This window comes from Ovis canadensis, chromosome X, assembly GCF_042477335.2.
Source record: "Ovis canadensis isolate MfBH-ARS-UI-01 breed Bighorn chromosome X, ARS-UI_OviCan_v2, whole genome shotgun sequence".
Lineage (NCBI taxonomy): Eukaryota > Metazoa > Chordata > Mammalia > Artiodactyla > Bovidae > Ovis > Ovis canadensis.
Genome location: NC_091727.1, coordinates 81,661,568 through 81,681,786, shown reverse-complemented (window position 1 = coordinate 81,681,786; position 20,219 = coordinate 81,661,568). Strand labels below are relative to the sequence as shown.

Genomic DNA, 20,219 nt, shown 5'->3' with positions numbered 1-20,219 from the left:
GCCACAAGCATTTACCAAGTCACTCGGCCCTCAGGAAACGATAGGACAAGACAAATGGGCAGGCACCTTCCCTTACCCTGTTGTACTGCGCGAGCAGGAAGCTGGGGTCACAGCGCCACCTGTTGACATTCTAGGCTGACTACATCCCTGTCCCAGGTGGTGCCCTGCACCGCAGGTGGATGCCAAGGCAAAACACAGAGGCTGCAGTGCAGACGCGTGGGGAGGTGGCCGCCCTGGCGAGGAGCCAAAAGCCAGGTGCCGCCCCAGCAAAAGCTTGAGGCAAAGGAGACAGGCAAAGTCTAATAGTAGGGCTGAAGTGGCCGCAGGGAACTCTCACCCTAATGAGTCTCGAGTTACAGAAATAAGGAGGCGGCAGAAGGGGAAGAACTGACTCAGAAACTGTCCAGGGAAAAATCTTCCGAGGGCTGCCCCCATCCATCCATCTCAGGAGTACATTTCAGCCCTCAGAGTTCCTCTTCACCCTTGAAGTCAGAAAAAACGGGAGGGGGTTGGGGAAAGGCCAAGACCCTGCAGCAACTCGAGCTTAAGCCCCGATGTCTACTCTGGGGACAGCAAGGCCAGACAGAGTGCAGGGGCGGCAGGCCCTCTGGAGCTGAAGAGAAGCCATAAACAGGAGCGAGCTTGTCACACTGCCTTCTTGAAACCAGGGACAGAGAGCAACCAAGAGGCCACACACCCCAGGCAGATGCTCCAGTGCTGAAATGTGCTGGGGGCACTCTGGCTACTTGGACAGAGTGGGAGGTGAGTGGGTAACAGGTAGGGAGGCCAGAGCTCCCCAAGCGGCAGGAGGAAATAAAGTGCAGTTTTTTTTGCCTTCTCTACACAAAACTCAGATGGGTGTATCTCTTCTTTTCTCCTTTGCCTTTCCCTTCTCTTCTTTTCACAGCTATTTATAACGCCTCCTCAGACAGCCATTTTGCCTTTTTGCACTTCTTTTCCTTGGGAATGGTCTTGATCACTGCCTCCTATACAATGTCACAAACCTCCGTCCATAGTTCTTCAGGCATAGTTCTTCTCTATAGATCTAATCCCTTGAATCTATTCGTCACTTCCACTGTATAAACCTAAGAGATTTGACTTAGGTCATACCTGAATGGCCTAGTGGCTTTCCCTACTTTCTTCAATTTAAGTCTGAATTTGGCAATAAGGAGTTCATGATCTGAGCCACAGTCAGCTCCCAGTCTTGTTTTTACTGACCGTATAGAGTTTCTCCATCTTCGGCTGCAAAAAATATATCAATCTGATTTCGGTATTGACCACCTGGTGATGTCCCTGTGTAGAATCTTCTCTTGTGTTGTTGGAAGCGGGTGTTTGCTATGACCAGTGCGTTCTCTTGGCAAAACTCTGTTAGCCTTTGCCCTGCTTCATTCTGTACCCTAAGGCCAAACTTGCCTGTTACTCCAGGTATCTCTTTAATTCCTACTTTTGCATTCCAGTCCCCTACAATGAAAGGACATCTTTTTTTGGTGTTCTTTTAAAAAAAAAAAAAAAACAACTTTTTATTTATTTATTTTTGGCTGAGCTGGGTCTTCCTTGTGGTGAGTGGGCTTCTCTAGTTGTGGCAAGGGATTAGTTGCCCTGATTCACATGGGATCTTAGTTCCTCGACCAGGAATCGAACCTGTATCCCTTTCATTGGAAGGTGGATTCTTAACCACTGGACCACCAAGGAAGTTCCCCTGGTGTTAGTTCTAAAAGGTCTTGTAACGTCTTCACAGAACCGTTCAACTTCAGCTTCTTCAGCGTTACTGGTCAGGGCATAGACTTGGATTACCGTGATAGTGAATGGTTTGCCTTGGAAACGAACAGAGTTCATTCTGTCATTTTTGAGATTGCATCCAAGTACTGCATTTTGCACTCTTGTTGACCATGATGGCTACTCCATTTCTTCTAAGGGATTCTTGCCCACATTAACAGATATAATGGTCATCTGAGTTAAATTCACCCATTCCAGTCCACTGATTCCTAAAATGTTGACATTCACTCTTGCCATCTCCTGTTGGACCACTTCCAATTTGCCTTGATTCATGCACCTAACATTCCAGGTTCCTATGCAATATTGCTCTTTACAGCATTGGACTTTACTTCCATCACCAATCACATCCAAAACTTGGTGGTGTTTTTGCTTTGGCTCCACCTCTTCATTCTTTCTGGAGTTATTTCTCCACTGATCTCCAGTGGCATATTGGGCACCTACCGATCTGGGGAGTTCATCTTTCAGTGTCCATTCTTTTTTCCTTTTCATGCTGTTCATGGGGTTCTCAAGGCAAGAATACTGAAGTGGTTTGCCGTTTCCTTCTCCAGTGGACCATGCTTTGTCAGAACTCTCCACCACAACCTTCCAAATAGCTGAGAAAAGAAGAGAAGCTAAAGGTAAAGAAAAAAAGAAAGATACCCATCTGAATGCAGGGTTCCAAAGAATAGCAAGGAGAGATAAGAAAGCCTTCGTCAGTGATCAATGCAAAGAAAGACAGGAAAACAGTAGAATGGGAAAGACTACCAATCTTTTCAAGAAAATTAGAGATACCAAGTGAACATTTCATGCACAGATGAGCACCATAAAGGACAGAAACTGTGTGGACCTAACAGAAGCAGAAGATGTTACGAAAAGGTGGCAAGAATACACAGAAGAACTATACAAAAAAGATCTTAATGACCTAGAAAACCATAATGGTGTGATCACTCACCTAAAACCAGACATCTTGAAGTGTGAAGTCAAGTGGGCCTTAGGAAGCATCACTATGAACACAGCTACTGGAGATGATAGAATTCCAGCTAAGCTATTTCAAGTCCTAAAAGATGACAATGCTAAAGTGCTGCACTCAATATGCCAGCCAATTTGGAAAACTCAGCAATGGCCACAGGACTGGAAAAGGTCAGTTTTCATTCCAATCCCAAGGAAAGGCAATGTCAAAGAATGTTCAAACTACCGCACAATTGCTCATTTTACACATTAGCAAAGTAATGCTCAAAATTCTCCAAGTGAGGCTTCAACAGTACATGAACCAAGAACTTCCAGATGTTCAAGCTAGATTTAGAAAAGGCAGAGGAACCAGAGATCAAATTGCCAACATCTGCTGGATCATCGAAAAAGCAAGAGAGTTCCAGAAAAACATCTACTTCTGCTTTACTGACTAATGCCAAAGCCTTTGACTGTGTGGATCAGAACAAACTGTGGACAATTCTTCAATAGATGGGAATTCCAGACCACCTTACCTGCCTCCTGAGAAATCTGTATGGAGGTCAAGAAGCAACAGTTAGAACCCTACGTGGAACTCAGCTATCAGGGAATCCATCTGCCATGCAGGAGACCCCAGGTGCAGGTGGATTCTTTACCAATTGAGCTATCAGGAAATCCACCTGCAATGCAGAAGACCCGAGTTCGATTCTGGGGTCGGGAAGATCTGCTGGAGAAGGGATAGGCTACCCACTCCATTATTCTTGGGCTTCCCTTGTGGCTCAGCTGGTAAAGAATCCACCTGCAATGCAGGAGACCTGGGCTGGGAAGATCCCCTGGAGAAGGGAAAGGCTACTCACTCCAGTAAGTACTCTGGCCTGGAGAATTCCATGGACTGTATAGTCCATGGGGTCACAAAGAGTCAGACAGGACTGAGTAACTTTCACACACAAAAGTATTTTTCTTATGGAAATGTTTTTCTTAATGAAACTATGTATTTGCTTTAGAATCTGCCTTTCTTCAAAGTAGTTCAAGATTAACTTTTTTTCTTTTCTCAAACCTTGGGCTGATAATGGTTCAACAAACCAGTATTCATGTCAATTGTTTTATCGCCGGGGGAATGAGACAACTTGTACCATCCTATCTCAAAAATGCATATATATTGTGGGAGAGGGGCCTGGTGAAACTCCCCCAGTCTTGAGGTATCTCTCTTATCTGATTAATAAGCTTACTAACAGACATATTCTGTCCCCTTCTGATGTCTATGCCAGAAGCTTTCCCTATCTGTTATACTTGAATAAAACTTTGCTACACAAAATGCTCCAAGTGGTCAAGCCTCGTCTCTGACCCTGGCTCAAACTCCTCTCCTCTGGAGGTCATGACTCAGCTTGCAGAAGCAACCTTTCAGAGGGAGGGAGCAGTCACCCCAGATGTGCCCCACACAGCAGGTAAGTGTTAGTCGCTCAGTCATGCCTGACTCTTTGCAACCCCATGGACTGCAGCCCACCAGGTTCCTCTGTCCATGAGACTTACCAGGCAAGGATACTGGAGTGGGTTGCCACTGGTGACTTTCTTCTCCAGAGGATCTTCCCAACCCAGGGATCGAACCCTGGTCTCCTGTACTGCAGGCAGATTCTTTACCAACTGAGCTACAAGGAAAGCCCCACAAAGTACTCCAATCCATAGCAAAGTGTCTCTTGCAAGGCAATGAGCCCAGAAAAGAGGCCTGGCCCAAACAGGAAACAAAGCAAAGGACTAGAGGAGGTATCAGCTACTCAATCCAACACAGAGGCCACTGGTGGCCTTTCCGTTCAAATAAATTAAAATTTTGGTCCTATCACTTCATGGCAAATAGATGGGGAAACAATGGAAACACTGACAGACTTTATATCCTTGGGCTACAAAATCACTGCAGATGGAGACTGCAGCCATGAAATTCAAAGACGCTTGCTCCTTGGAAGAAAAGCTATGACCAACCTAGACAGCATATTAAAAAGCATGCCAACAAAGGTCCGTCTAGTCAAAACTATGGTTTTTCCAGTGGTCATGTATGGATGTAAGAGTTGGACTATAAAGAATGCTGAGCCCCGAAAAATTGATGCTTTTGAACTGTGGTGTTGAAGAAGACTCTTAAGAGTCCCGTGGATAGCAAGGAGATCAAACCAGTCAATCCTAAAAGAAATCAGTCCTGAATATTCACTGGAAGGACTGCTGCTAAAGCTCCAATACTTTGGCCACCTGATGCAAAGAACTGAATCACTGGAAAAGACTCTGATGCTGGGAAAGACTGAAGGCAGGAGAAGGGGGACAACAGAGGATGAGATGGCTGGATGGCATCACCAACTCGATGGATGTGAGTTTGAACAAGCTCTGGGAGATGGTGATGGACAGGGAAGCCTGGCGTATTGCAGTCCGTGGGGTCGCGAAGAGTCGGACATGACTGAGCGACTGAACTGAAATGATATTAAATGAAAAATCTAGCTCCTCAGTCACAGCAGCCACACTTGTTCACAGCGAGCATGTTTCCAGCCTGGAGGCAACTGGTCAGATGGCACTGGGCTGGAGAAGCTCACAGTCCTTCCCATCTACAGACCTGCTCTCCATGCCTCCTGTCCTCTGCCTTCCGAGAAAGGGACCCTGCTGGAACATCAGGCTTCCTTCCCATGACCTTGGAATCAGGAAGACTGAGCCCCTATTGTTTGGCACTGTGCCCCCAAACTGCTCATTTGCCATTTGCCTTTAGAGTATGAGGAAGAGAATTCTTTGTCCAAAACCAAGTAGCTGAGCAAATAATCCAATTTTAAAAGAAGCTGATGCTCGTTCCGATGCATGTCAGATGGTCTTCCTTGATCTCTTCACAGGCAACTCCCCTCACTTTACTGCAGTCCCCACTTTATCAGAGCCCCTGCTGGGCCTAGCACCCACAGGACACCAGCACACTAATGCAGCTGGGGGACTTTGGCTGGAGGAGGAGGGGACTAGAAATCAATGGACTTATCAAAAAGTCTGTTACTCAGTGCCTAGCTCTGAAGCACTATTGTATTTAGAGTCTCAGAAAATGATGGCAGCTGACTGACAGATCAAGAGGAAATAAAGGCCAAAAATCCCTCTACCTGGCCTTCTAAGGTCAGCCCTTCAGTTAAATCACTTTATCTCTGGGATGATCTCGAGCATCAGGTTTTAAAAACCCCTCAGTTACCTTATTTAGATGCGGATTAAAGTAACAGTAAAAGAAGTATACTTTTCTAGGTTTCCCTTGTGGCTCAGCTGGTAAAGAATCCGCCTGCAATGCAGGAGACCTGGGTTCGATCCCTGGGTTGGGAAGATCCCCTGGAGAAGGCAAGGCTACCCCCCTCCAGTATTCTGCCCTGGAAAATTCCACGGACTATATAGTCCATGAGGCCACAAAGAGTCAGACACGACTGAGCCACTTTCACTTTCCTTTCACTTTCAAAAAAGTATAAGCAAAACCTGCAAAGTAATCTGGGAAATGTGACCAATCACCAGAGTTGGTTACTATGAAGTTACTCTAAGGTTCTCATACACAAAATGCTAGCATGCTTAAGACTTTTTAACCAAGTTCCCCTCTTTTCAAGGCTAAAAATCCTATTTTTAGCAAAGCAAAAAGTCCTATTTTGCCTGTAAACACGCTATTTGAGATTGGCTTCAAAATACATACTAGAGGATCATGGGGGTGATCAAACTAGACTGGCCAAGGAGACCATGGAGATGATGAAACTGAGTGACACCCTCCAGGGGCTGCTCTTCTCTGCTGCCTCCAGTGCTCGGCCAGGCCTGAGAACCCCCAGCAACATCCAACCAGACGCCAGGGCCCTGAGGCTTCCTCAGTGTGTCCCCCCAAGCCCTTCCGCAGCCGGCCTCTCCTGGCCCTCCACTCGTCCCCCTGCACTCACTCTCCCCACCCTGTGCCCAGCCCGGAAAGACCCTGAGGGCCAGGCCTGGCATTCTCTGTGGCACAGCCCACCACATGAGTGGGGAAAATCCCACAAAACTCTCTCACCACTTGGGGTGATACCAGGAACAATCACTGTTTATGAAACACTCCCCACAGGCCAGGCAGGATGCCAAGAACACAGCCCCAGTCACCTTGATCCTTACACCAAGCCTGTGAAAAGGCATTCTCAGCCATTTAACTGGGAAGGAAAAGGCTCCAGAGACTGAGTGATTTCCTCGAGGTGACATGGCTCAACAGTAACAGACCCAGGGCCCAAACCCAGCTAATTCCAACACCCACTCTCACTACAGCCGCCTGCCTCTCAGGGCCATCTTGGGCTGTTACAGCCCCCTGGGCAAGGGAACTTCGCAACAAAGCCCAGGCCGCCCCATCTGTACTGACTGTGGCGACAGAACCCAGCCCTAAAGAAGTAGACAGAAAACAAGAGGGAACCGCAGACCAAGTTCAGGTCATTATAGATGGAGCAATTTCACACACAAGGCCCTTCCCAGGTCTGGATGCAACTACTAGTTTGGTCCCGACCATTCACATTTCCTCAAAGGCAAAGAAAACAGAGCTTGAGTCTTATAACCTGCAAACCTCAGCCCAGCAAGAGCTGCTGGGCAGCCACATCCACAACTGCAGAGGGACGCTGGCCAGTTGCAGCCCCACTCAGAGCAGGGAAGGAGGCACGAAGGCAACAGATGAGAGACGGTGCACACCGCCCGGGTCCGTACTAAATGGTGACCTGCACCGTGCCCTCACAGACCAAAGACCCACAGCACGGTGCCAGAATCAGCAGCATCCGTGTCCTCAATATGCGTGTCTTCACACGCACTCCCGCAGCTGCAGCATTCCTGCTCCCAGCGCTCAGGAGACCTGAAGAGCTGGACGTCCAACCTAGAACAGTCAGCGCAGCAGCTCGAGGAGTTCAACATAGACACGGGCCTAAAGCCAGCCCTGTCTGCCCAGGACACTCCCTTCAGGCCCGAAGGGGAAGGCAGCCCTGTGTATGTGCCCAGCCCTTGGTATGGAGCCGAAAAAACTAGAAGGGGTGACCCTAGGTCGCCATGTCCCAGGCCACCAGGGCCTTGGAGGTCAGCACAACACGGGCCTTGCACCATAGGATCAGGAAGGCAGAAGAACAAACAGGGGGTCTGGGCTGGAGTGGCAGGCCAGGGGGTGGGGGTGGGGGTGGTCCAGGCTGAGGCCACGGAAATAGGGAAGGAGCCCCACGTGGCTGGTTCATGACAGAGAGACCAAAGCAAAGACTCAGAGGGCTGCAGGAAGGGGTCACATCCCGAAGGTCTCAGGGTCAGGCCTTGATGTCAAAGCCGCTCTGAAGGCACTGGAAGCAGGGGCAGTAGGGTGGTTTTATACCATCAGAAAGCTTGCTTAGCTGGACCAGGCAGCGCAGACAGGCTATGAGGGCAACTCTGGGACAGGAAGCCTACCTGAGATGATGCAGCACTTTCTGGACACTGAGGAAGGGAAGCTCAGGATGTAAGCTCCCTGGTTTGTGGAGTGGGGACAGAGTTCCCGTTTGGAAGATGAAGAGTTTGGGAGGGCTGCCTGAACTACACTCCTGAGCTGCACACCTAAAAATGGTTTTGGGTGGAGGTGGTACTTCACTGGTGGTCCAGTGGTTAGGACTCTGTGCCTTTAGTGCCAAGGGCCCAGGTTCAATCCCTGGTAGGGGGACTAGGATCCTACAAGCCATGCAGCCAGGCCAAAACAGCAATCAACGAATACGAGAAAGTCTGTCTGACAATCTCACATACTACAGAAGAACGAAAAAGTGGTTCAGAAAGCCCGCTTGATGCTATATGTACGTTTGACAAACGAATGAACGAAGAAGATACCACAGGAGCTGGGGAAACACCTGTGATGAGAAAAACGGGCAGAACTCCCCGGGGCTTCTGTGTGGAGACAGCTGTTCTCGAACTTCACAGCCCAGCCCACAGCTGGGCTTTCTCAGCAGGAAGCACTGAGACCTGGGAAGGTAGCAAGCTGCCCCACGTTAGAGCAACCATGGAGCAGCAGGGCAGAGCTCTGTGAGGAAGGACACACTTGTTTAAGGATGTGATGCATTCTTTTAAGTCCGCGGCCCCTATTTGCAATTATGAGGGCTGCTCAAGGCTCCCCGCCACCATGTGCTCTTTTTCGGTTGGTGGTGGTCGCCCGCATAACCTGAGCTCCCCTACTAGGGATTGAACCCAAGCCCTCGGCAGTCAAAGCGCGGATTCTTAACCACTGGACCACCACCAGGGAATTCTCCCTGCTGTGTGCTCTTAACTGCAGACCCAGGAGGAGGCAGCGCCACTCCCAGCCTCTTCTCCTAGCCTTGCTCTCTCCCTCTGTGGTCCCCTCACCACTAACCTGCTGTCTCTCTCTCCTAGTCTTGTCTCTCCCTTAATCAGCCTTCATTACCCTTAACCTGGCTTCCAGGGAGTGGTCACCCAGCCCTCTCACCCATCCGCCATCCTTCAACCCCTCCGTGAAGCCACCCACCTCCACCGCCCAGCCCCTGCTTCCTTGTGCCTTCCAGCGGGCCTCTCAAGCTCCCTTCCCCCACATGCATGAGTGCGTGCCACTCTTCCTCTGGGTTTTGCCACTCTGCGGGCACCCACAGCAGAACCACCACCGCCTCTGCCTCCAAGGCTTGGGATCCCCACTAGTTCCCCACCTTTCTCCCACCAACACCTCAGAAACCTGGTTCAGGGCACCAGCATTTCCCAATTCAGTGATCTCCCCTTTGCGCCCCCTGCTTCTAGGTGCTCTTGCGCTAAAAACTACCCCACCCCAGGTGCTGTTGCCAAGTACAAATGTGCAACTCGGACCATGGCACAGCACCGCTAGAAAAACGCAGCGCTCTATCACACAGAGGTCGGGTACGCACTCTGAAACTGGCATTAAAAACCCTCCACCATGTCTCTGGCCACTCCTGTGTCATCCACCCTGTTCCATGTGCTCCTTCTCTAACAGCCCACTGGGGTTCTGGGACTGGGCCAGTACCTGCCAGTGAGACAAGTGCAAATTCGCAGGAGAAAAACAGGAAGACAGACACAAATACTATGACCAGGAGGTCCAGCTGAGAGGCATGCAAAGTGGCAACTAAGAGAGGTTTTCCTGGTTTATGAGAGAAAACTGGGGGACTGAGCCTGATGTTCAGCAGCGGGGAACTGGTAGATTCATAAGAATACCGGAAACTGATGGGCTGTCATAGAACAATGTTCATGACAGACAGTGGAAGATCCCAGTTCGCCTGTGGTAGTTCCAATGTGAAGACACGTGTGGCTGCTGTAGGGAAAGAACCCAGGTGCTGAGGTCCTATCACTTTAAATCGGAATTCTCAGTTCTACTGATGACTAGCTCTGGGAACTTGGGTCTCTGAACCTCAGCTTTGCAGAACTACTGTAAAAATTAATGTGTGCTTGGCACATGAAATCCTTAACATATGGTAGCTGATATCAGTCTAGAAAGATATTCAACAAAGGCATGTGGCAACGTTGGTTGACATTTTAGAGGATATCTTTTATTTGTTTATCTAAAGACTTAACTTCCTCCAAAGGCTATATACTATCAGATGGTTTAATAACATTCAGATGGGGGCTTCCCTGGTGGTCCAGTGGTTAAGAATCCGCCTTGCAAGGCAGGTGACGATCCTTGGGTGGGGAACTAAGATCCCGCATGCCATGGGGCAACTGAGCCCCCGTGTAACAACTACTGAAGCCCATGCACTCCAGAGACTGTGCCACAATTAGAGAGCCCATAGGCCACAAAGATCCCACATGACACAGCGAAGCTCCTGCAGGCTGCAAGTAAGACCAATGCAGCCAAATAAATAATCTTCAGAGTACAAAAGGGACTAAGATTAAAGTCACTGTACTCCTACAACTTAGGCTAAGGCTGATGCACAGATTGTGTGCTTGACCCAGGCAGCTTCCTACCAAAATCCAGAGGAACAAACAGCCTACTATCTAGTCTACAGTCAGAGGCAGACTATAAACCAACATCTGTTACTAAGAGCTCACACCAACACAAACAAGCGGGCATCCAAACTGGTATCAGAACTAGACAGAGGCTTGGGCTGGCCATTTAGAACCTGTACAACTCAGACCATCTCTCCAGTGCTCTCTCCCCCCGGGGCTGCCCTTTTCCACTTACAAAGGACCCCTTATTTATGAAGGTATTACAGAAGTCCTTACTGATTTCAAGCCGAACCAGAACGCAAACAATTCACACACACACAACTACTCTCCCTCAGTATTCTTGCAGCAGCTCTGTCTCCTGTACAATGATGCCCTGGTTATGGAGCTAAGACCGTGAGTGGGACTCTGCAAAACAATTCTAATACACCTAAACTTGACCCAGCCGTGACAGAGAGACATCTCTCTTGTTCTTTCACACAGACTTGCACATGGCTAACAAGAGTTAGTGGGTCATTTATGCAAAAGAAAAGTGTACAAAAGTTGAGAGGAACACGGAAGCAAAGCCATGTAGGACAATAAAGGAACTAGTCCATGTAGGGCAGACAGAGAAGAGAAGGCAGTCTTCAAAAAGAAAGCGCTTCCAAAACTACAGGACAGAGCATTGTTTCTGGAAATACCAACCAGATACACGAGGAGAGGGAAAGAGTACACCAAGTGTTTTAAATGCGCTTGACCACTGAGTCACTTTGCTGTACACCCAAAATTAACACAACATTGTAAATGAACTATAGTTCGATTTTTTCAATGGTTAACAAACAATAGGGTCACTGGGAGCTCAGCGAAATGCAGGTCCTTGTCAGCAGGCCGGGGGCAGGGCAGAAGGTCTCGATTCCCAACAAGCCCCCAGGTCTGGCCAATGCTGCTGGCCACAGGCCACGTTGAGAGCAGCTAGGTGCCAGGGAACCAGCATCCCACAGATCCCGTTTCCAATAATTAAACAGAGAAAAAGGGGAAAAAAAAGAAGCATCCTGTGCCAGATTAGAAAGCATCAATGTGAGAAAGTGGTTTTTTAATGGTAAAAATTTCCAACCAGCTCACATATGTGTGACCAGGGAACTGATTTAATACACGATGGTGCCCTTACAGCATGGAACACTGCACAGCCATGAAGCACAGAAGTCTGTGCAAGTCATTTGGAAAAACCACCAAGATAATTGAGTGAAAAGGGCAAGCCAAAGCAGAGCAAAAGAAAAAAAAAAAAAACCCACAGTGCTCATAAGAAAAAAGTTAACATATATGTAAAAGATTATTTTTAAAAGTTTCAGAAATATCCCACTTATTACCTATAGCTATCCCTGGAAATGAAAACTTGCAGTTTCTCACCACACATTACTATTTGAAGTTTGGGGGGCTTTGTTTATTTTTACAGAGTAGGGATAACTTCTGCAATCAGAGTAACAAAGGTGATAGTTGTGTTCTTAAAGCGTTTCCTGCAAGCTGCCTGTGAGCTGTGTATTTGGACAATAACAGTTCTATAGCTAATGTCATGCAAAGAGAGAAGTTCCTCAAAGGTCACAGCCATCATATAGGGTCTGACCCCTAGACGAGGGAGGAGTATATCATCTTGGAAAATTCTAGAAACTAAACAGATCATCTGTGGACAACTAGTGAATCCACACCAATCCTTGGGGTCACTTTCCTTTTCTAAAAAGTCACACAAGAACTTTACATCTTTTTTTTTTTTTTGATCAGCTACTGGACAGGGATCCAGAAGAGTGTGGCAGGTACAGCAAAGCCTCTTTCAGCCAAGACAGACAACGAACAGATGGGGAGCTGCGGGAACAACCAGGCCCAAGAAGCTACTGTCTGACACATTTTAAAGGGAATTTGCTGAAACCTTCCTCACATGCTTGTCAGATGGAGAGGTCACAGCACAGTGGGGGAAGCAGCTGAGAGAACAGAGCGTACTGGACCAGCGGTCCAGATCTCACTCTCCTCTCGTAGACTCCACGACCCCCTTAGGAAAAGGCAGAGATATAGACGACGACTGCTCTTCTTTAAATTCACCTGTCTTGGGTTCGAAAGGAGACTGCCAACTGCTCTGCACCCTGACTGTGGTGGTGTTCTCTGCACTGGTCAAGCTAGAACTAGATGCTGACTTGTGCTTTATGCCAGTTTTTTTAAGTCAACTGCAGGAATTAAGCTGGAATGCCTAACTTCATGGTGTCGCAGAGGACTGAGCTGACCACACACTCACTCATCTGATATACCTGGCTACCCACTGTCCCCTGGCCCACTCAGATAATACCTGCCCTGGAGGCATTCTTCTGGAAGAAATCACAAAAGCAGAGCAGTCAGGAGAGTCAGACTTCAAAACTACAGTACGTGAGGAACGAACACCATTCCACCCACCAGCACTGTGACTACTTCTAAATTCACCACCTGAGCTTTGCCAGCATCTCTTTAAAGGTGGGACCCCAACTGCAACCCTCCAGGCAGCACTGGCTGACACTGAGCCAAGCAAGGCTGGTGCCTCCAGCCCTCACTGGAGAGGACTAACAGCTCATGAGCTTCTGCAGTAGCTCTGCCACGAACTCCTACTAAGCTGCAGTAAGGCACAAGCCCAAGTCTGAGGTCCTCGTCTCCACTGCCCTTTATGAACCTACACACGTTTGCAAACGTAACCCCGTTAAAAACTCAAGTCTGAGTTGGCCCCATCAGCAAACCTGTCTAGATGGCCATGGGTTCTGAGTAGCAGCTTATATACCTGTTGTTCAACTCCTCCCACTTCCATTTCTCCCTGCACCTGCTCGCCATAACAAATGTCCTCAGCAGAGAAGCACTGAGCAGGCCAGCAACAGAGTGCAAGCTCCTGAGACCCCTATTTGGATGGAGCTGACCCATACAGCAGCCACTCCTGGGACTTAGGACCCCACCCAACTACACTATTATGCCAGCACCCTGCCCACACTTCAGCACCTGGTCCATAAGAATCTTCTTGAATTGGAGACTGGCAAACCTTTTGCAGAAATCCACACACCCCAAATGGGCAAAGGCAGGGATAAGACTGACAGAACCTATCCCCCAAGCATTCACGATAGTTGCCAATGATTCCTTTCTCTTCAGAGGGATGGTACGGGGAGGGAGGTGGGAGGGGGGTTCAGAATGGGAAACACGTGTACACCCATGGCGGATTCATGTTGATGTATGGCAAAACCAATACAATATTGTAAAGTAATTAGCCTCCAATTAAAATAAATTTTATATTTTAAAAATAAATAAACAAAAGCATATAAGCTGTTCTTTCTGGAACACAGCTTGACATCAAAGTCAGACCAGACCCTCCAGTCTGTTTCCTCACCTACTATCTCCCTCCTTTGGAAACTGGGATGCTTGCCCATCTGCCGTCGTACAGAATCTTTCCTACCCTGCAATTCCTCAAGGACTGGCGATTCCAGCTGCAAATGAACTCCAGAGCCTCTGGACATCATTTCATTAGCGAAAGCGGAAACTAAATCAGAGAAGCTGGGCACTCCAGTATCGCCTTGCCCATCTGGGATTTCAGTTCTCTCATCCCAGTGCTTCCTTTGCCCTGACCCCCTATCCACCACTTCCTTACTTTACACAGAAACACCGAGGGGACTGTCTTTTTCCCAGGCCTCACAGTGCTCCCAATCCAGTGCTTTTGCCTTCTCAATACTATTCTTTTTTTTTCCTCTTACCAGACTGCGGCAGGTTTAATAGCGGCCTCAAAGGTATGCCCAAGTTGTAACCTCCAGAACCTACAAAGAGGACCTCATTTGGAAAAACAATCTTTGTACATGTGATTGTGGATTTTGAGATGAGCTCAATCTGGATTAAGGTGGGCCCTTGTTTGTGCTCAGCTGCTCAGCTGTGTCGACTTTGCAACCCCATGGGCTGCCAGGCTCCTCCGTCCATAGACTTTTCCAGGCAACAATACTGGAGTGGGTTGCCATTTCCTACTCCCATCAATACTATTCTTAAGGCTCCCTATCCTCTTCCAGTCCAAACCTTAGGTTTCTTTCTGTCCTTCCTAACTTCCAGATGAAATCCTCCCCAAAAGCCTCTGCGGTCCTTCAGACACAGCCAGTTCTCTTTTCCTACCCTCTGGCTCACTTGCGGTTAGACTCAGTCCCCTGGATCTGCTTCCCTTTCAGTTTCAGTCCACAAGATCATACTTCTTTTTTGGAGCTTCCTGAAACCCTAAAACCCTGGGCTCTGTGTCCAACTCCTCCCAGCACTCTCAGTTCCTGACTCTCGGAAGGTAGAACACGGCAGGCCTGCACATCACTCCTGGGATTAGATGTATCCCCCTGAAAAGCCCTTGCCAGCTCCACCTCTTGTCACTTTCCAACTCTGACCCAGAGACACCAGGCTCAGCTGAGCAACTGACTTTTTTTGTGTGCAAAAGGGAAACCAAGACAGTCATTCCAATGCCTAGTGAAGAAGGAGGTCCAGGTGATTAGAATTAAGACAGCCCAGCCCAAGAATCCACAAACTCACCTTACTTCTGAGTAACCTCACAGTAAGTTTTTCCCAATACTCCTGGAAACCCTTGTCCCGAGCACAATGTCTTATTCCCTGCCAGGTAAGCACACTTGAGAATAGCCAAACCCTCACTCCATCAGAACCCCTGTGAACAGGAGGTAGCATGCCAGCCCTCAGTTCCAATAGGTCTCACGCTCCTGTGATAGGTCTACACCGGGGAAGGCCCTGGGGACACGGTTGGTCTCAGTCCCATTTTGTGCCCTTTCTGCTCAGGACTGGACCCCATACACAAAAAGGCCCCATTCAGTTGTTCCCTTTTAAAGCTGGGCTCCAAAGGGCCTCTCCAGAGGAGGGAAAACACCCGTCACTTACTTCACTCTGTGTACAGAGAGCAAGGTGACAGTAGCACACATGCCCTAAAAGAACATGTGGCAGGCTATGGCAGAGCCACAGCGTGGTCTTCTGACCTTCCCGTCAGCCCTCTCCCATCTTCAATGCTGCCTCTGGAGAAACTGTGTGGTTCCCCGAACGTAGAAAGGGCCTCCAATTCAAGGCCACAGACTAGCCCATAGGTCCCTTCACACTCCCTCGCCCCTCCCCACTCACAAGGACAGCAGCAAGGAAAAGCCAGCAATGTAGAGGTTCCTCTGGGCACGGAAAAGCTTCATGTGGAAGTGCTCCACAGCCCCAGGGTTGTTCTGGAGGTTCACCTTCTCTGTCACATCATCATACTTTCGAATCTCACGAACAGCATCTGTGGCAGAGCAGAGATACAGGTGTTCAGCCCCGGATCAGTCCAGCTGAGATGCAAGGCGTGAGTCTGGGCAGCCTCGCTTTCCTCAAAACTATCTCCCCTGCTCTTCCCCTTCTACACACATCTTGATGGATGCCTTATCAGAAGTGCTGCCCTCCGACCTGTTCTCTCCTCCAGCTTTTCTCATGTCACCCTCTAGACCCATTCTACCCAGACCACAAGCTTGCTCTCCGTGTCAAGAAGCTCACCGAATCTGAGATGTCGCTGGCAACCGGGGCAACTCCCTTTGCCACGGTGCCCCCACTGTTTGGTTCTGTTTATCACAAACGGGGCTGGCCATCAGCCACCCAACTGATAAGCCAGGCGAGTCCTGTTTATGGAAATGCCCACAAGGGAAGCATGAGCTGCCTAGGAGTCAAGACCTGGAGGATGCCTGCTAAAGATTCAAAGGTTTTCATTTCTAAGTGTCTAAGCTTTATAACTGGTTACTTAAACTGGTGTATTCTGCTTACAAAAAAAAAATTCATGCTCATCAATGTTCAATGTAGGAGAAAGAAGCCCATAACATAATCAATCACCTCCAGTAGAACCTACTTCATGTGGCCAGCTTAAATAAAGCAATCATTTCCAGTCCCATTAATCAATGTTATACACACACCTAAAATTAATGTTCATGTCCCCCAAATTAGACTACAGAGCCACAAGAACAGAAACCTTTCCTATTACATCCTTAAGGCCTAACAGAGTTCTAAGCTGTTACAGGGGGAGCACAAACACCTGAACAGTGAACAACCTCTGCTCTAAAAAACCATTGCTGGCCACTCATATATATATATATATATTCACATCTGTGTGTTTATAGGCTAGAAATGGAACGATCCCATACCTACTACTTTTCTCCCTCAACCCTGCTATCTCTTTTTTCTCAATTGAAGCACACTGATTTGTAACATTATATAAGTCCATTACTTCTATTTCTGTATCCCCTACAACGTGCTTTAAAAAAAATATGGAATGCTTCATGAGTTTGTTTGTCATCCTTATGCAGGGGACATGCTAATCATCTGTCTCATTTCAATTTTAGGATATGTGCTGCTGAAATGAACATCTGAGACATCTTTTTAAATCATTATGTAAAGATCTACCTAAAGAGTGCTCTTAATGGATCCCCATGGGAGAGGGGCAATGTAAGGCTACTATCTGGTTCTTAATTTCTGGTATGAGACTGCTTGTTTTTTAGGCTGATTTTACATCATAAAAACACACCTCCACTTACTGGTATCTTTGTGTTACATCCGTGGGCTTCCCAAGTGGCTCAACAGTAAGGAATCTGCCTGCCAATGCAGGAGACACAGGAAATGTATGTTCGATTCCTGGGTTGCAAAGATCCTCTGGAGGAGGAAATGGCAACCCACTCCAGTATTCTTGCCTGGAAAATCCCATGGACAGAGGAGCCTGGCACACTACAGTCCACAGGGTCGCAAAGAGTCAAACCCAACTGAGTGACTCAGCATACACACATGTGGGTTCCTGACCCCCAAAATTCCCATTTGGGCACCTTAACTCTCAACCAGATGATACTAGGAAGTAGGGCCTTTGGAAGATGAGCACAAAGCCCTCATGAGTGGGTTTAGTGCCGTTATAAAATAAGACTCCAGAGGGCTCCCTTGTCCCTTCCTCCATGTGAGGACACGGCCAACACAGAAAATGACTGTGGAAACATAACACAGACTGTTAAAATAGTTACCTGTGAGACATGGGTTTATGGGAACCTTTAACTTTGTAAGTTAAATTCACAAATTTCTAAAGCTGTGCTATTTTTGTGATTTAAACAAAAAACATGTTTTCCCACACTGTCTTCTGCAGCCAGAGACCCCAGCACCTCAAGGTCCACCTTGACTAATGGCAAAGAGCCAACCAGGGATCGGGGCATTGGGCCAAACTAGCTCAAGTCATACAGCAGAGGGCTACCCTCTCTATCTCAGGCCTCCAGCCCACGGCAGTTGACCCTGAACTCTCATTAAGCCCACTCCCCCAGTGAGATGTGCCCTAGATCCCTTCCCAGGGATGGCTAGGGGCCAGCCAGGGCTGCAGCTTCTAGCTAGTTATGCTATGTCGCTAGCATTTGCTACTAGCTAACAACTTACTCTGACTCATTGGGAAAGACACTGATGCTGGGAGGGACTGGGGGCAGGAGGAGAAGGGGATGACAGAGGATGAGATGGCTGGATGGCATCACCGACTCGATGGACATGAGTTTGAGTAAACTCCGGGAGTTGGTGATGGACAGGGAGGCCTGGTGTGCTGCGATTCATGTCGCAAAGAGTCGGACACGACTGAGTGACTGAACTGAACAACTTATTTAGGCAGACCTCTACAGATTACATTAGGATACGAAGCAGCCTTTTATCATAGCAGGATGTCGCTCTAGAACATCCAGGCAGTTCCCTGACTCCTCAAAAAGAAAAACGGCACTTTTGCCAACTACCACCTTCTGCAAAGGGCCTCTCCCACCCAATCTGCCATACCAGGAGAATTCGTGGAATCTGGTGTGCAGAAGGGCAAAGCTCTAAGTGAACACCCCCCAGCATGGTCCCTCCCTACCCCAACTCTTACCCCCAGCCCACACCTAAAAGCAAAAGCACACACACCCAGTTCATAAACCCTGCAGCCTACTGAGACCAAGGTCAGGACAGGTCCATTAGCCTCTCTTGGTTTCAGCTCTGGAAGGACCCAAGGAGCTGCCTGAGACACAAGATGGTCAGCACCAGGGGCATAAAGGCTGCTGGTCAAAGCAAAGACCCTGCCAGCAGTCAGTAGCAGGGATGCTGACGTCTTTGCGGATGAAGGGAGCTTTTCTTCCCCCAAGAGAAAGACAGGCGCACTAAATGGTCTGTCTCTGAGAAGTCAAAGCTGTACTCTAATCATGGAACATGGCACATGGCACAGGGCTTTGTAGCAGAGGCCATGGCAAAAGGTCTAAGTCAGATAGCTACCATCAGCCACAACTCACTCACCAATGACCAGTAGCACAAGGATGACAATGAGAACCACAAAGAAGGTGTTGCCATATGTCACTACCAACTCCACAAGGCGGGACTTGAAAATCTTCTGCCATCTGTGAAAAAGACAAAAAGGCTAAGGTCAGTAGAGTAAGAACACACACCTGGGATCCAGGGCCCTGAAAACAGATACAGTTTTGTACTCTTCTTCAAAGACTGAATATCTCATACAGATTCAGCCTCAGCTGCTTGCAATTTTCCAACTTATGACATCTGTTCAACAGTGTTAAAAAGAAAAAAAAAAAGACACCTGTCCAAGTATAGAAATTTCTAGAAAAAGTCTTAGACACTGGTAGGCTCTGGGGAGAGAAATGCGAAACTTAGCGTCCCCTCTGTAGTATCAAAATGCTTGCCAAATCCACATTATTTCTTTAAACTGTTTTCCCATGTGCCCAATCTTGGCTCATCTAGACTCCCACCACCCCCGATTACCATGAAGCAGACCCCAGACCTCCCTACCTTTCCCTCCATAAATACTTCAGCATACAGCTCCGTCAAAGAAGACCCTTCAGAAATGGCTACCAATCGCAATGCCACCGTCAAGCCTCAAAAATATCAAGAAAAATCTCTCATCATCAGAGCCAGAACTCCAAAGTCCAACTGAGGCAATTATTTTTAACAATTGGTCTGTTTGAATCCTGACAAGGTTCTGATTTTGCATTCTGTTAATAAGTACCTTCAGTTCAGTCGCTCAGTCGTGTCTGACTCTTTGCGACCCCATGAATCACAGCACACCAGGCCTTATTCTACGAACTCCCCCCTCCCTTGCTCTCTGATTTCTCCCCTAATTCACTGTTGCAGAAACCAGGCTGTTTGTCCTGCAAAGCTTTCCATGTAGCAGCTCCAAGTGGGCCACTGTCTCTGCATTTCCTGTGAACTGTATGAGGTGATTCAGATCTAGCTTTTGTAAAGAACATTCCTTAAGCAGTGCTGTACACTTTCTATCACAACAGCAGCCTGTGATTTTTCATTAAAAAGAAGCTTCTATGAAAACATCTGTAAGTCTTATTTGTAATGTTCTAACTTAAGATCAGATGTGTTCCTATAGTATATGTAATCAAGATGAATTTCAAAATAACTTTTCAGAAGTCCTCTGTTCACTGAAAAGAAACATGGCTTCGGCCTTCCTAGGCTGAGTAATGCTCATGAGGCCACTTCGCAACCCCAGCGAGACTGGTTAGGAGGACAGAAGTCACCAAATCAACGGTAACATGACCCAGAGGCAAGTCTTGCAGATCTCACAATGCCATCTCCTAAACACCCGGAGGGCATCGTTTCCAGAATGGTCACTTGGTCTTGTCCCCTCTGGC

The 20,219-nt window shown here is 48.0% G+C and overlaps 1 protein-coding gene and 1 non-coding gene across 7 annotated transcripts in view; both read right to left on the bottom strand.

The window, feature by feature from the left end:
- BCAP31 (B cell receptor associated protein 31) overlaps positions 1 to 20,219 on the bottom strand; it is a 29,384-nt gene that overhangs the window by 7,464 nt on the left and 1,701 nt on the right. For all 6 annotated transcript variants that reach the window (XM_070291908.1, XM_070291909.1, XM_070291913.1 and 3 more), the window contains exons 3-4: positions 18,865 to 18,965; positions 15,700 to 15,847 (exon numbers count right to left, since the gene is read on the bottom strand). In XM_070291908.1, the coding sequence (XP_070148009.1) occupies positions 15,700 to 15,847; positions 18,865 to 18,965 (249 nt within the window). The remainder of the gene's footprint in view (positions 1 to 15,699; positions 15,848 to 18,864; positions 18,966 to 20,219) is intronic.
- Positions 16,851 to 16,953, bottom strand: LOC138931324 (U6 spliceosomal RNA). The gene has a single exon (XR_011446566.1). It is a non-coding gene; the product is annotated as a U6 spliceosomal RNA (small nuclear RNA).